The 16,400-nt window shown below is 52.7% G+C and overlaps 1 protein-coding gene across 1 annotated transcript; it reads left to right on the top strand.

The window, feature by feature from the left end:
- Positions 1-9,968: 9,968 nt before the first annotated feature.
- On the top strand, positions 9,969-15,086 carry LOC117004936 (immunoglobulin lambda-1 light chain-like). The gene is made up of 4 exons (XM_033076119.1): positions 9,969-10,054; positions 10,189-10,473; positions 13,003-13,041; positions 14,597-15,086. Exons 1-4 carry the CDS (start codon positions 10,009-10,011, stop codon positions 14,917-14,919), a joined length of 693 nt encoding a protein of 230 aa, XP_032932010.1. The 5' UTR covers positions 9,969-10,008; the 3' UTR covers positions 14,920-15,086.
- The last annotated feature ends 1,314 nt before the right edge of the window (positions 15,087-16,400 follow it).

Here is a 16,400-nt window from a genome sequence, read left to right as displayed (position 1 = left end):
ACAAAAGCAAATATTTCAGCCATCTTCGCTCTCTGTGGGGTAGGTTTCTATCCCCTCTGTACAGCAATGGCTTTGAATGTCCTTCTTTCCTTGCCCCACAGAACTGGAGGTTCTCTTGTTCTCCACCACGACTGAAGGTCATTGTCCTTGTCCCTACAAAGATCAGTGTGGCTTTCTCCCACAGCCCATCACACCTTGCTACTGATGACCATGTCCTCCTCCTGCTGCCTCTGTGCCAAGGTGCCTTGGGCTGTGTCACTGTGATCTATGGCAGCAACAACAGACCCTCAGGCATCCCTTTGTGATTCTCTGGATCCTGGTCCAGCTCCACAGGAACATTAACCATCACTGGGGTCCAAGCCGAGGACAGGGCTCTCTGTTTCTGTGGTAGCAGGGATGGCAGCAGTGCTGATGGGGGTAATGAAGGCAGTGAGTAATGGGAAAGTGAGACACAGAACCCAGTGTTAAGACCGGAAGGTTTTGAGCCCTTTTTTCTCATGGCCCAACAAAGCTGTGATGGTGGAATTGAGGCAGATTCCTGGTCCCAGCCTAAGGTCATGTATGTGTATGACAAGGTGCAGGAGGTGACTCTTTCTCCTGTCCCCATAATAGGAATGGCACTGCCTGATCCTCAGCCCTCTTTGCCTTTTGCTTCACGCTGCCCCCTCATGCTGCTGCTCCTGCTGAAGCTGCTCCTGCTGGGCCAGACTGGGCTCTGATTCCTCCATGTTTCTGTAGCCATGACCAGGTCCATTTCCCTCACTGGGTGATGTTCTATTGCTCTGCTGCTGCCAGCTCTCCTTCCAGGGCCATGGGTCTCTAATCTTCCTCTCGGTCTTGAGGCTGTGTATCCCACTGTGGCACCAGAACCATTGGGCGCAGGGGACTGTCACACTGCCTGGGCAAGCCTGTGCTCCTGGGGAAATAACTGACCCTTCTGGTCTTACCCCTCTCCCTTTCCTGACTCCCTGGCCTAGGCAGCATCACTGAGTCAGCCATCCTCATTATCATTAAACATGGGAGAAACTGTCAAGATCACCTGCTCCAGGAGCAGCAACAACTATGGCTGGCACCAGCAGAAGGTCCCTGGCACAGCCCCTGTCACTATGATCTATACTACTGATAAGAGACCCTCAGACATCCCTTCACTGTTCTCTCTATCTGTATTCCACACCACGGCCACATTAACCATCTCTGGGGTCCAAGCCGAGGAACGAGGCTGCCTATTTCTGTGTGCCTTGGACAGCAGCAGCTGTGCTGGTCAGGGTCCATGGCACAGCCCCAGTGCACCATAGCCTGGGCACCTCCCCCTCTGCAGTGCTCAGCCACAGCTCAGGTGCTATGGCCAGAATCACTGTGTGTGGAGGGCACGAAGGCCACAGTGCCCTGACCAGGCTGATCTGTGCTCCTGGGACACTGACTGACCCCATTTTCTCCCCTCTCTTTTCTCTGTCTTTAGGTTCCCTGGTCCAGGCAGCATCACTGAGTCAGCCCTCCTCAGTGTCAGCCAGTGTGGGAGACACCATCAGGATCACCTGCTCTGAAGGCAATCCCAAAAAATACTTTGCCTGGTACCAGCAGAAGGTCCCTGGCAGTGGCCCTGTCACCGTGATCTATCAGGATAACAAGAGACCCTCGGGCATCCCTTCGCGATTCTCCAGTTCTGCATCCGGCTCCACGGGCACGTTAACCATCACTGGAGTCCAAGCTGAGGACGAGGCTGACTATTTCTGTGGTGGTGCTGACAGCAGTGGTACTGCTAGTGAAGTGACAAACACAGAGGAATTAAAAGCATAGATTTTCAGTCGTTCTAATGGTGCCAAGCAGCATTGTGGATGTGGGACTGAAGCAGGTTTATGTCTCCTCTGCAAAACCATGGCTACGAATACCATTTCTTGTCCTACAGAACTGGAGGTGATTTTGAGACTAGGGACCACTCAAGGACCACTGTCCTAGTCCCTACAAAAGTCATGGCATAGTTGTGTTTCCTACCACACTGCCTCTTCCTACTGATAAACATGTCCTCTTTCATCTGCCAGAGCTGCCTCTCTGCTGAAATACATTGGCCTGCCTCCACTCTTCAGATATGCTGGTGACTGTGTCAGGCTCCATTCCAATCTGACTGAGGCATTTCCTCTAACCTTGCTCCCCAGAAAAGTCTTTGATTTAGGGGCACTGACTCCCTCTCCAGGTTCCCTGGGCCAGGCAGTGTTACTGACTCAGCCATCCTCCCTCATTGCCAATTTGGGAGACACAATCAGGATCATCTTTTTCACAGGTAGTGATGGCAGCTATGGCTGGTTCCAGCAGAAGGTCCCTGGCACTGGCCCTGTCACTGTGATCTACAGCAGTACCAACAGACCCTCGGGCATCCCTTCGCGATTCTCCGGATCCAGGTCCGGCTCCACGGCCACATTAACCATCACTGGGGTCCAAGCCGAGGACGAGGCTGTCTATTTCTGTGGTAGCCAGGACAGCAACAGTGGCAGCTGGATTGGTGATACAGAGATACATGGAAATGACATACAGAGGAACTAAAGCTGGAAATACTCCTCTCCCTCAGAGCTGAGCACTGCTGTGGGTTTGATGCAGCTTCACATCCCCTCTTCAAGAAACCATTGGCTGTGAACGGCCTCCTGATTGTCCCAGGCTGTGCACGAGGTGACCCAGGGCTGTGCAGTGCCTGTCATTGCTGTGTCATCAGCCCCACCACCTCATTCTGCTGCCAGCCATGTCCTCTTGCTCTGACAGGTCTCTTCATGGGGCCCTGGCCTTGGGCTCAGGCCTTGGGCTCTGTCTGAGGCAGTGATCCCTCTGTTCCATAAGGACTTCTTGGCACAGGAGCACTGGTCCTGCAGGTCAGACAGGGCTGTCCTGGGGCACACACTGACACCCCTCTTCTCCTCTCTCCCTCTCCACATTCCCTGGTCCAGGCAGCATCTCTGAGGCAGCTGCCCAAGGTGGCTGCCAATGTGGGAGAGACTTTCAAGGCCAGTAGCTGTGGCTATGCCTGGTCCCAGCAGAAGTCCCTGTCACTGTGATCTATGACATCAGCAAGGGACCCACAGTGGTGGCTGCCAGTCCCTGCCAGTTCAGGGCTGATGCCAACTCATCTCTGGGGACAGCAACAGTGACAAAAGGACCCTGTGTCTGTGTGAGAGGCTCTCCCCTGTGAACACAGGCTGCCGTGGGCAGGGTGCCGTGCAGAAACAAACCCTGATGGTTGTGGCCGAGGCTGGAGGAATCTCTGCACCTGGTGCAAGCCGTGGCAGGGCCGAGTGGCAGCAAGGGCAGAGTCCTGTGCCGGGCTCTGCTCTCAGTTCCTGCAGTGCTGTCCCTGAGGCCCTTCTTGTCCCCACACGGTGTCACTGTGGCTCCACCGCACAGTCCTGAGGCTCACGGGGCAGGCAAGGAGCCAAAGGGGCTGTGGCCAGCGCGGTGCCCGCGTGTGCCAGCGAGGTTCAGAGCAGCCCCGCAGGCTCCTCTGGCAGCTGCCCTGGTTCGTGGTGTGTGCAGGAGGCACAGGGGCTGCCCCTGGCCGGACCGGAGTGCAGGTGCTGTGTGCTGGTGATTGGTACAAACACCGGCTCAGCTCTACCCACGGGTGCTGAGAAGCTACTGGAGACCCTCAGCTCACTTGGAATTTGGAGGAACCGGGGCTTGATTTTCCTTTCTTGAACTTTCTGGTCTGGGTGTGGTTCCCATTCCCTTTCAAAGCCCCATTTCTCTGCTCTGCACTTGCCCTGTGGCAATTCAGAGAGCCCGAGGGTGGCACTCTCGACTGAAGCAGGACATGTCCAGTGAGGCCATGTCCTAAGGGGCAAGAACAGGCTCGGGGTGGTCCCAGGCTTCTCTGTGAGCTCCGCAGCCACTCTGAGAAAGAACAAGACAACCCAGCCAAATGTTGCTGCCTTTTGGTGGGACAGAATTGCCTATAGTAGGAAGAGGGAGCAGTGGAACAGGAGCTTCAGGGAGCAATGGAGGACCAGTGCCTGAGGATGGTAGAGGCTTAAAAGCCAGTCAAAGGCGCTGAGGACCGCCCCATCAATGTAAGGACATGGAGCTGGTGGGATTGCACCATGGCCTGAGCTCTTCCTCTCCTTGCAGTGCTCACTCACAGCCCAGGTACCATGGCCAGTCTTGCTGTGCCTGGACGGGGCCTTTGGGCACAGGGGCCCCGTCCTGCTGCCGTGGCAGGTCTGTGCCCCTGGGACAATAACTGACCCTCGTCTTCTCCCCTCTCTTCTCTCCCTCTCCAGGTTCCCTGGTCCAGGCAGCGGTGACTCAGCAGCCATCCGAGGTGTCGGCCAATGTGGGAGACACGGTCCAGATCACCTGCTCTGGTAGCAGCAACAGCTATGGCTGGCACCAACAATGCCCCTACCACTGTCATCTATAATGATGACATCAGACCCTCAGACATCCCTTCACAATTCTCCAGATCCTATTGCAGCAGGATGAGCACATTAACCATCACTGGGGTCCAAGCTGAGGATGAGGCTGTCTATTTCTGTGCTAACTATGACAGCAGCAGTGGCAGCAGCTATGGTGTGTGGTGACCCTAAAAAAGAGAAAGTGACAGAGAGTCAAAATGCTGAGGAAAGATTTTGGCCCTTCTCCCTCCTGGCATCTCTTGGTGTAGCTGGTCCCCCACAGCTTCTTGCTACAGATGGCCATGTCCTCCTTTGCTGCCAGAGCTGCTTTTGTGCAACCATTCTGCAATGGGCGGGGCTCTGCTCCTGCAATGTGCCTGAGACCATGTCCCTGTGTGTTCTTGACTTGACTGCTGCATTCCCTGTAACCTTGTCCAGGCAGGTCTGTGCTCCTGGAACTCTGACTGGCTCCACTCCTTTCTCCTCTCTTCTCCCTTTTCCATAGGCCCTGGTCCTGGCAGCGCTGAGTCAGCAACCATCCTCACTGCCAGCCAGAGTGGAAGAGACTGTCAGGATGTCCTGCTCTGGGGGTAACAGTGGCTATGGCTATGCCTATGGCTGGTTCCAGCAGAAGGTCCCTGGCACTGGCCCTGTCACTGTGATCTACAGCAATAGCAACAGACCCTCGGGCATCCCTTCGCGATTCTCCGGATCCAACTCCGGCGGCACGGGCACGTTAACCATCACTGGGGTCCAAGCCGAGGACGAGGCTGTCTATTTCTGTGGTGGCTGGGACAGCAGTGCTGGTCAGGATTGAGGTACCCCAGAGGATGCTTGTTGCTGACCATGGATGCTGGGGGATGCTGTTTCTAAGGAATGACTGAGGTTTGAGAACTGCAGTTCACAGGAATGGTTTTGCAGATTGATAGTGCACCAGTGGCCCTTGGCTTTAGGGATCCCTGGCAGGACCAACACCCTGTTCCGCCATCTGGACATTTGGCCAGCTCCATGTCCAGTGTAACTCTCCATAAATCTGACAGTTTTTCTCAGCAGTTGAAGTGTGGTATGGGAAGTATCCCCTAATGAGGGAGCTGAGTGGCAGCTGGGGAAAGATGTACTGTCAGGTTCCTGCCTTGTGAATGGAGTCTGAATTTCATGGAGCAGCCATGGTCCTGGCATGTGGTGACTTAAAAGCTAGACAAAGTCCAGAGCACAGCCCCACCAAGTGTGAGGACATGGAGCTGGTGGGATTGCACCATGGCCTGGACCCCTCCCCTCCTCCCAGTGTTCACCTACAGCTCAGGTGCCATGGCCAGACTTGCTGTGCCTGGTCAGGGCTTCTGCACACAGGGCCACATCCTGCTGCTCTGGGAAAACTGCCTCAGATTGATCTCCTTCTGCTTCATCTTCTTCCCCCCTCTCTTCTCTCCCTCTCCAGGTTCCCTGGTCCAGGCAGCACTGACTCAGCCATCTGAGGTGTCAGCCAATGTGGGAGACACGGTCAGAATCACCTGCTCTGGGGGTAGCAGCAGCTATTATGGCTGGTACCAGCAGAAGATCCCTGGCACTGCCCCTGTCACTGTGATCTACAGCAATAGCAACAGACCCTCGGGCATCCCTTCGCGATTCTCCGGATCCACATCCGGCAACACGAACATGTTAACCATCACTGGGGTCCAAGCCGAGGACGAGGCTGTCTATTTCTGTGGTAGCTTAGACAGCAGCAGTGGCAGTTACTATGGTGTATCATGAAAACAAGAAGTAGAACAGAGAATTCAAAGTATTTCCATACTCCAAAACAAAAGCAAATATTTCAGCCATCTTCGCTCTCTGTGGGGTAGGTTTCTATCCCCTCTGTACAGCAATGGCTTTGAATGTCCTTCTTTCCTTGTCTCACAGAACTGGAGGTTCTCTTGTTCTCCACCACGACTGAAGGTCATTGTCCTTGTCCCTACAAAGATCAGTGTGGCTTTCTCCTACAGCCCATCACACCTTGCTACTGATGACCATGTCCTCCTCCTGCTGCCTCTGTGCCAAGGTGCCTTGGGCTGTGTCACTGTGATCTATGGCAGCAACAACAGACCCTCAGGCATCCCTTTGTGATCCTCTGGATCCTGGTCCAACTCCACAGGAACATTAACCATCACTGGGGTCCAAGCTGAGGACAGGGCTCTCTATTTCTGTGGCAGCAAGGATGGCAGCAGTGCTGATGGGGGTAATGAAGGCAGTGACTAATGGGAAAGTGAGACATAGAACCCAGTGTTAAGACTGGAAGGTTTTGAGCCCTTTTTTCTCATGGCCCAACAAAGCTGTGATGGTGGAGTTGAGACAGGTTCCTGGTCCCTAAGGTCATGAAGGCCCTAAGGCCTAAGGACATGAATGTGCATGACAAGGCACAGGAAGTGACTATTTCTCCTGTCCCCATATTAGGGGGACTCTGCCTCATCCTCAGCCCTCTTTGCCTTTTGCTTCAGCTCCTGCTGCTGCTGAAGCTGCTGCTGCTGGGCCAGGCTGGGCTCTGATTCCTCCATGTTTCTGTAGCCATGACCAGGTCCATTTCCCTCACTGGGTGATGTTCTATTGCTCTGCTGCTGCCAGGTCTCCTTCCTGGCCATGAGTCTCTAATCTTCCTCTCTGTCTTGAGGATGTGTGTTCCACTGTGGCATGAGGAGCATGAGTACAGCTGCCCTGTCATGCTGCCTGGGCTAGGCTGTGCTCCTGGGGCAATGGCTCACCTGCATCTTATTGCCTTTCACCTCTCCCTCTCCAGACTCCCTGCTACAGTCTGTCACCCTTGGTGCCAGCCAGCCTGGGACAAACTGTCTGGGCTACATGCTCTGGGAGCTACAATGAGTATGGCTGGTACCAGCAGAAGGTCCCTGGCAGTGCCCCTGTCACTGTGATCTACTGGAATGACAGAAGACCCTCGGACATCCCTTCATGATTCTCTGGTTTTGTGTCTGACTCCAGAAGGTCAGTGACGTTCAAGCTGAGGTCAAGGCTGTCTATTACTGCGATAGCTTCGACAGCAGCAGTGCTTATCTCATGGTGACACTGAGCCACAGACATGCAAGATCTTGAGTGTCAAAAAGGCTGATTTTGGTGTCCCGTTCCACTCTGCTAGGCATGACCACCTCTTCAGCTTTGGGACTTTTCCTTTCTCCCCTGGCTCCTTTCCCTTTGTGTTCCATGTCTCAGGGCTGTGACTCTGCACATGATGTGGCACAGGAGTAGGTTTCCCAGAGAGCTTGTGGATGACCCATCCCTGGAAGTGTTCTAGACAAGGATGGATGAGGCTTTGAGCAACCTGGTCTAGTGATGTTGAATGTCTGAGGCTCACCCCGCACCCTGTTAGCTCTGTAGCAGGGAAAGCCTGAGACAATCACATTAACTAGGATAAAATATACAAAAGAGGCTCTTTTCTCCCTGGGGGTTCCGTGGTTTATTTCTTCACGGCGTCCAGGAGGCAAAAGAGGAAGATCCCCAAGGACAGGGATCTTTTCTAGGGTCAGGAAGAGGCAGAGGTAATTGGCATCCTGCCAATAGGACAAAGCAGAGGAGATAGGGTGAGACCATAGGTATTACAGGGGTCACAGGAGTCAAGGGACATACCATTCTTAATACATCTTGGATAGTAAATTACAACATAGTGAAATGTGTCCCTGCCCATTGCAGGGGTGTTGATGGTGCTTAATGTCCCTTCCAACTCAAACCATTCCATGATTCTATGACTGTGTTCCCAATGACTGGGCCCTGGTGCTGCAGAAGCTGTGGCCTGGGCTCATCCTCACTGCCCACTGTTCATGTGAGGGCAGAGGAACCTGAGACAATGTTAGGAGCTGCAGCCTGTGGAGCTGCCCCAGAACACCTTTACCATATATAGGCTCCACAGTCTGAGTCGTGCCCAGGGCCTGGCAGCACTGCAGCCACCCTGGAGGCTCAGAGCTGGGCATGTGGGTGTTTGCCAGGACACAGGAGCCCTGGGTGCTCTGGCTGGGTGTGGAGAGCTTCTGCCACAGCCCATGGCTCTCACATGGCTCTGGCTTAGTTGTCCCCAGTGTCCAGTCTCTGCAGTAAAACACCTTGATCTGCTGTGGGGGCAGCAGCAGTGCTTCTGGCTGGTACCAGCAGAAGGTCCCTGGCACTGCCCCCGTCACTGTGATCTACTGGAATGACAAGAGACCCTCGGGCATCCCTTCACGATTCTCCGGCTCTGGGGGCACGTTAACCATCACTGGGGTCCAAGCCGAGGACGAGGCTGTCTATTTCTGTGGTGGTGAGGACAGCAGCAGCAGTGCTTCCACAGTGGCATGCAGCACCTGGGGAAGTGATGCAAAAACCTCCTGCTATTGCAGATATCGCTCAGGAGTCTCTGTTGTGCTCGTTTGATAGAGTGTCAGGTCCCCACCATGGCCCTTACTTCCCTGCACTGCATATGGCTCATGCATCTCAGCCTGGCACTCCTTTAGAGCCCCAGGTCCCTGCCCATTCCCTGGCATTTTGGGAGGGGATATATAGCACTTGGCACATCTCCAGAGGAGGAGGAGAAGCAGGAGGAGGCTCTCACTCTTCCCACTGGGACACCAGTGGTGATCAGGAACTTGTTAACTCCCAGCACAGAAAAAAGGAAACATAAGGCCACTGTTGCCCCTGTGAGGCACCCTCAGGTGCTGCCTGCATCTGCCCAGACACAACATGGAGCAGCACCTGTGCCTGTGTGGCAGTTCCTGCTATGGGACACATACTCTGCTCCAGCAGGTCTCTTCTGTGCTGCTCACAGGAAGACAGCCTGCAGCCCTGCCCTTCCCATGCCAACCAGGCTCCTGGTGCCCTGGGCACCCTGGGGACAGCATAGTCACGGCAGGGAGGGTCCTAGGGGAGAGGGAATTTCCTGGGGCACAGCCACTCTTTGTCTGGGTTGAAACTGCCAAAGACAGCCATGATCCCTGTGCCCTGAGTCAGAGCAGGACTGACCAGGAGCTGCTCTGGCTGCTGAGCACCAGCACACTGGGCTCATTATCAGGTAACAGGGAGGCATTGCTGGGCCCCAGGGCTCAGTGCTGGCATGCTCCCATTGTTCTCGGGTGTGAATGCCTGGGCAGAGCAAAGGTCTTGGTCTTGAGTGATGGATCTCAGCTGTTAGAGGAAGAGCCAGGGCACAAAAGCAGGAAAGCAATGGGGTATTTTACAGGCCTGGAACACTCCTGGGAGGGAAAAATGCCAAAAATGAGCTGTGGAACGGAGGAGCTTGGCATTGTTTCAGTGGCATCACTGGGAGCTGCAGGTGCTCTTGTATGCCCTTGCCACAGTGCCCAGCTCTCCTTTCTCCTTAGGCACTGCAGCTGCTTGGCATGGTACAGGGACAGAAGGGTCAATGCTGGTGGTTTTGAGGCTCAGAGCTGGGAGGTGTCTCTGCTTTGTGTCTGGGGACAAGCTCTGGTGCATCTGGGGTGGTGGGGTTGGGTGTGGAGCAGGGAGGGATGTGCGGAGAGAGGCGCGGGCAGGATCCGGCTGTGACCGCAAGGTCGGATTTGCATGGAGGGGACGTGTCCTGGGAGGGCGGGGGCTTAAAAGGGAGTCAGGGTCCACGGCACAGCCCCATCATTCTGGGACGCTGAGCTGGTGGGACTGAACCATGGCCTGGGCCCCTCTTCTCCTCGTGGTGCTCGCCCACAGCACAGGTGCCATGGCCAGATTTGCTGTGCCTGGACGGGGCCTTTGGGCACAGGGGCCCCGTCCTGCTGCCATGGCAGGTCTGTGCCCCTGGGACACTGACTGACCCCCGTCTTCTCCCCTCTCTTCTCTCCCTCTCCAGGTTCCCTGGTCCAGGCAGCGCTGACTCAGCCATCCGAGGTGTCGGCCAACGTGGGAGGCACGGTCCAGATCACCTGCTCTGGTAGCAGCTACAGCTATGGCTGGTACCAGCAGAAGGTCCCTGGCACTGCCCCTGTCACTGTGATCTACTACAATGACAAGAGACCCTCGGGCATCCCTTCGCGATTCTCCGGATCCAAATCCGGCTCCACGGCCACGTTAACCATCACTGGGGTCCAAGCCGAGGACGAGGCTGTCTATTTCTGTGGTAGCTATGACAGCAGCAGTACTGCTGCACTGTGACACAGAGCAATGGGGAAGTGGTACAAAAACCTCTTGCCTCAGCTTACCCTTGGAGCCCCAAGACTTTGCCCATCCCCTGTCATTTGAGGAAATTATGACCTCCCAGCAATGCTGCCGTGGCCCAGGGTGTCCCATGTAGGTGCCTGCAGACAGATTTGTCCTTTAACTGTTCCCTTGACCAGAGATAGCTATTCTTCATGCCACTGGCTGACCCTCATCTTCTTTTCTCGCTTCTCTCCCTCTCCATATTTTCTGGTCCAGGCAGTGCTCTGTCAGCTCTACTCAGTGTCAGCATTGTGGGACAATCCATCAAAGTCATCTGATCCAGGGATGGCAGCAGATGTGACTGGTACCACCCTAAGTTTCCTGGCTGTGCTCCTGTCACTGGGACCTGCTACAATGACTTGGGACTCCCAGATAACTGTTTGCCATTTTCCACACCCCAGTCTGGCTCCATGAGCACAGTAGCCATCTCTGGGGTCCAAGCCCAGGACAAGGCTGTCTGTTAATGTGGTAATTTCTGAAACAGCAGTGATGATGTTACCATGGTGAAACGGAGCAATGGGGAAGAGATACAAAGCCTTCCTGCCATGACAGGGGCCTGCTAGGAGTCTCTGCTGTTCAACTTTAGTGGGACAGGTCCCTGGCACAGCCCTGCCTTTTCCTGCCCTGTGGTGAATGTGGCTGTTCCCAGTGACGCATCTTCACCCCTACAGCCTTTTCTTTGTCATTTGTGGATGAGAGCGGCTAGGATAGAAGTGAATAGACCATCTCAGATGGAAGAGGCCTTCAATGATCACAGAGTCTAACTGTGTTGCCACTTCAGGGATGCCAAAAATGTAGGGCATGGTCCTAGTGCCTATATAACACTTTCAGGTCTGGGTTATCATCCAGCTCTCTAGGAAACCTGTCCAGTGTTTGCCCACACTCTCAAAAAAGAAATGCTGGGATGACCTCCTGGGCCTGCTTGTGCTCCAGAGCCAAGCTATTCCTGATCTCCCTGGCTGGTGCCCAGGGCCCTGCTGATGCCTCCCAGCCCAACTGTGCCAGGAGCCTCTGGACCCTGAGGAACAGCCCTCTGGAAACTGAGGAGTTAAAAATGGAGATTCTCTGTCCTCTCCCTCAGAGCTGAGCACGGCTGTGAGTTTGATGCAGCTTCACGTCCCCTCTTCAAGAGACCATTGGCTGTGAACGGCCTCCTCCTTGTCCCATGCTGTGCACGAGGTGACCCAGGGCTGTGCAGTGCCTGCCATTGCTGTGTCATCAGCCCCACCACCTCATTCTGCTGCCAGCCATGTCCTCTTCTCTGACAGGTCTCTTCATGGGGCCCTGGCCTTGGGCTCAGGCCTTGGGCTCTGTCTGAGGCAGTGATCCCTCTGTTCCATCAGGATTTCTTGGCACAGGAGCACTGTCCTGTAGGTCAGACAGGGCTGTCCTGGGGCACACACTGACACTCCTCTTCTCCTCTCCTCCACATTCCCTGGTCCAGGCAGCATCTCTGAGTCAGTTGTCCAAGGTGGCTGCCAATGTGGAGAGACTTTCAACGTCTCCTGCTCTGGTGGCAATGCCAAAAGTTACTTCAGCAACACCCTGCTGCATTCAGAACAGCCTCTGGCCTCCTCCATGTCTCTCTCCAAGGAGAAGAGCAGGACTGAAGAGCCCTCCTTTGTCCTCCCACAAAATGAATCTGAAACCCCACTGAAGCCTGAGAAATGCTCAGAAAATGATCATTCACCATAGAGGGCAGTGGCTTCCGCTTAATGCTTTACATAGACAATTTCAGTGATCTTTTTTCTTTTTTTGGATAGTTTCACACTTTGCACAAAAGCACAAACCTCCCCAGAGGCAAAGCAAACCTCTGAAAGAGAAAGTGTCTCAAACCACAAAATCTTCGAAGTGGTACCTGTTTTATTGTGAGCTATTTATATAGTTCCTGTGACTCAGGATGTTCACTGACTCTGCCTCCTTCTGTAACCACTTGCACAAACCACATCATTTGAAAATCTGTGGGTTCAATTTACGTTGCTGCTGTTGGCCTTCAGTGGTCCAAGCTGAGCATTGAATCTGCCAATCTGTGGAATTGGCACCACACTGGGAAAATACTTTTCAAAGAAGCAGCCAAGTCTTTACAGGGAAATTTGGAGTTAATTTGTTTTAGCTGAAACTCATTCTGGTTCACCCTTCCTTGGCTATCACAGCGCTATGTAGGCATCTCCACCTCTTGCCTTTTCATATTTTTAGGGTAAACATTAATTAAAATTAGTTGCCTGCAAAAACCTTCAGCTATTATCTCCACTGCTGGTGATGGGAGCTGCACTGAAAGAGCCCAGCCAGGAGAAATACTCCACAGGTACGATTGTGCCCATACCTTCATCCTGCTGTGTCCATCGGGGCATCTCCAACCCATCACCTGCATTCTTCTGCATCCCTTGGGATATTTCCAGACCATCCATGGGGTCCAGGACTGCTCTGCCATGAGGAAGGAGGTTTTTGTGTGGCCCTGTGTCACTGTGTGGTGTATTCGGGGCCGGGACGACGCTGACCGTGAAAGGTGAGTCGCCGACTTCCCCTCGGTCTGTCCTTTCCCACCACGGAATTTTGACATTTTGTCGATTTTTGGTGTTTTGGGGTTTTTTTCTCGGACTTGGCGCCGGGCTGGGGTCTGACGCCCGTTTGGGGTCGGGCACCGACCCCGGCGTTGGGGTCTCTGTCCCGTCCCTGCGGACTCTGACGACTCTGTGCGCGCCACGGAGAATTGGGGCGTATTTTCTTAATCGAAAAGTCTTAAAATTTGTCCAGGAAACATGTCTGAGGTCTCAAGGGGAAGGAAACTCAGGTTTAGGGCTGTAAAAGAGGTGATTTTTGTCTTTGCCAAAGAAATTTGTCAGTATAAACTCTAAGTCCTCAACTCTTAGTCCTGAGGACTAAGTTTGTCAGCCTCGGTGAGGGGCAGGGGCTCTTCTGCGGAGTCCCATGGCCAAGGGTGCAGGTGTTGTGAAAGGACAGCCTGTCCTCATCTGTGAGCAGTTAAAACAGCATGTCCCTGGAATCTTAGACAAAAAATTCCAGGGGTATCGTAAAGAACCCATTGTCCAGGTAAGTCACGTAAAAAATGTGCTGAAAAAATTGTGCTGAAAATGCTGCCGGAAATGTCGTTTGTCTGTCTTTGTCTGTAATTTTTAAAAGAATTTGATGAAAAATCCCAATTTGAAACAAATTATTTGGGGCTAAGATCAAGAAAAATGTTCTTTGACCATTTTTTCATCAAAAAGTATTTGATTTAATTTCTCGGTCTTCAAATGGAGATAGAGATAGAAATAGAGGTGAAGATAGAAATAGAAACACTGCACGTTGGAGGAGACAGCAGAACCACACCAGAAAGACCAAACGTCTTTTTTCCATCTTCCTTTGGGTGATTTTTAGTGGTAGTTTTTCAGAAACAAGAAAATGTCAGAAAGCAGAACTGGGCAGAAAATAGGATGGTTTGTCTGAAATTTTGGTGTTTTTTTTTTAAATTGCCTTGTAAAATAAAAGAAATTGCTTTATGGCGAAGAAATTAAGATGTAGATGGCAAACAAATTAAGATGTCATTAAATATATATATGTGCATATATATATGTATATATATAAAAAATATATAAAATAAGACTTTTCAGATGTGTATGAGACACAGAAATGTATAAATATTCATGTTAAATGCATTTTATAGAATTATACAGCTATTTATATGATATGGACTACATATGTACGTATACTGCACACTTTATATATATAATGTATATTAGCTGTAAATATAATATATAATACCTGTATGTACATATATGTACATATATGTACATATAGTGTATATAAAACAATATGTATATGTGTGTATGTATATGTGTATTTCACATATATGTATGTATATATGTGTAACATATATATATTATATATTTTTTAGATTTGTATCTATTTATATATTTTTTTATATTTTTATATATAAAAATATATATTTTTATATATATAAAGGGGAAGGTGGGGGTTTCTGGGTGGTGCCAGCAGGGCAGACAGGGGCTGTGTTGGGCACAGGGCCCTCTCTGACCCCGCACTGCTCTCGTCCCTCGCAGGCCAGCCCACGGTCGCTCCCACCGTCCACCTCTTCGCTCCATCCACCAAGGAGCTGGAGACGGGTAAAGCCACCCTGGTGTGTCTGATCGAGGACTTCTATCCGAGCCGTGTGACAGTGGAATGGGCGGCTGACGGCAAGACCATCTCCTCTGGTGTGCAGACCAGCCCGGCCCAGCGGCAGAGCAACAACAACCACTACCTGGCCAGCAGTTACCTGTCGTTGGATGCCAACGCATGGCAGAGTTACAATTCTGTCTCGTGCAAGGTCAGGCACGAGGCTGGAAATGTGGAGAAGACCGTGAACAGATCCGAGTGCTACTAACCCACCCCACCAGCCCTTTGCTGGTTCCCTCCCTCCTCCCCGCTCCTGGGAACAGCGGCTCCCCCACCGCAGATGTCTCTGTCCACATCCTCCCGTCCCCTCTCCTGTCCCCCCACTGTGAGTGTCACATAAATAAACACCGACACTGAACTAGCGCTGGCTCAGCATCCCTGGCTCTGTGTCCTTCCAATGCGCTCGCTCCCCACGCGCTGCCTGGTGTCAGCGCGGTGGCACCGGTATGGGGGGTGGGATGGGAACACGTACACGTGTACACACACACTCATATTGCAGGGGCTCTGTGAAGCTTTTACTCAACCCTGGGGACCCCAATGAAAACTCCTGGCACTGCCAAGACCAGGGAATGAACAGCCTGGGGCACAGCCTGCACTAAGCCCCCATGCACTCATTGAACACATGGCTCTGGCTCTGCCATCCTCGACCCTTGCTCATTGGCCTCTGTGTGCCAGGTGCCTTGTGGCCTGTGATGGAGGCATGGCCAGCCATGTCCCTTTGCTACCAGGCCTGGCTCTGTCCCCCTTTCTCAGTCACCCCTGTGCTTCCCGGAACGGGGGTCCCACTACAACTGCCAGTAAAGCACAAGCACCAGCCTGTCCATCACACCCTGTGCCACAACAACCTGGACTCCTGCATGCCATATGCCCTGTCCCCATCCCCAGCACAGCCCTGGGGATGTTTTCCTGCAGTCCTGCCCATGGAAGGGCTGACAGCCATGGCTGTGCTGGATCACCCCATCAGGGCTGCCAGGAGCCACACCAGGACAGGGGATGGGAGCACCCAGCCATGCTCTGTGCAATTCTGGGGGATGTGTCCCTCACCAGCCTCTTGGGAAAGGGGGAATGGCCCCACCACATACCCCTCCCCAGGCTGTGCCAGGGCAGTGCTTGCTTCACCAGGCTTTGGGTTGCCACGTGTCCCTGCAAATGTGTTCTGGGGACACAGAATCATAGAACTCTAGAATTGGTTGGGTTGGAAGGGACATCTAAAAGTCCCTTAAAAGTCAAGTTTTTATTTTCTTTCTTTTTAATTTGAAAAAAAAAAAAAAAAAAGGCAAAAAAAAAGCTTTAAAAGTCAAGCTCCCTGGAATGAACAGGGACGTCAGCCAGATCAAGTTGCTCAGAGCCCCTTTCAGCCTGACATGGAATCTTTCTAGGGATGGGACATCTGCAGCTTCCTTCAGCTACCTGTTTCAATATCTCACCACTCTCACAGTAAAAAATTTCTTAATTTTATCTGGCCTAAATTGATCCTTCTTTAGTTAAGAAACATTATCTTGTGCCCTACTGCATCAGGGTCTGCTAAAAAGTCTGTCTTCATCCTTCCTATAACCCCCCTTCAAATACTGAAAGGCTGCTGTAAGGTCTTGCCAGAGCCTTCTCCTCTCCAGGCTGAACAGCCCCAGCTCTCCCATTTTTTCCTCATAGCAGAGGCACTCCAGTGCTCTGAGGTATTTGTGACCTCCT

The sequence above is a fragment of the Catharus ustulatus genome, chromosome 18 (assembly GCF_009819885.2).
Source record: "Catharus ustulatus isolate bCatUst1 chromosome 18, bCatUst1.pri.v2, whole genome shotgun sequence".
Taxonomy (NCBI): Eukaryota; Metazoa; Chordata; class Aves; order Passeriformes; family Turdidae; genus Catharus; species Catharus ustulatus.
The sequence above is the reverse complement of the archived record's forward strand: the minus strand, read 5'-3'. Positions and strand labels throughout refer to the sequence as shown.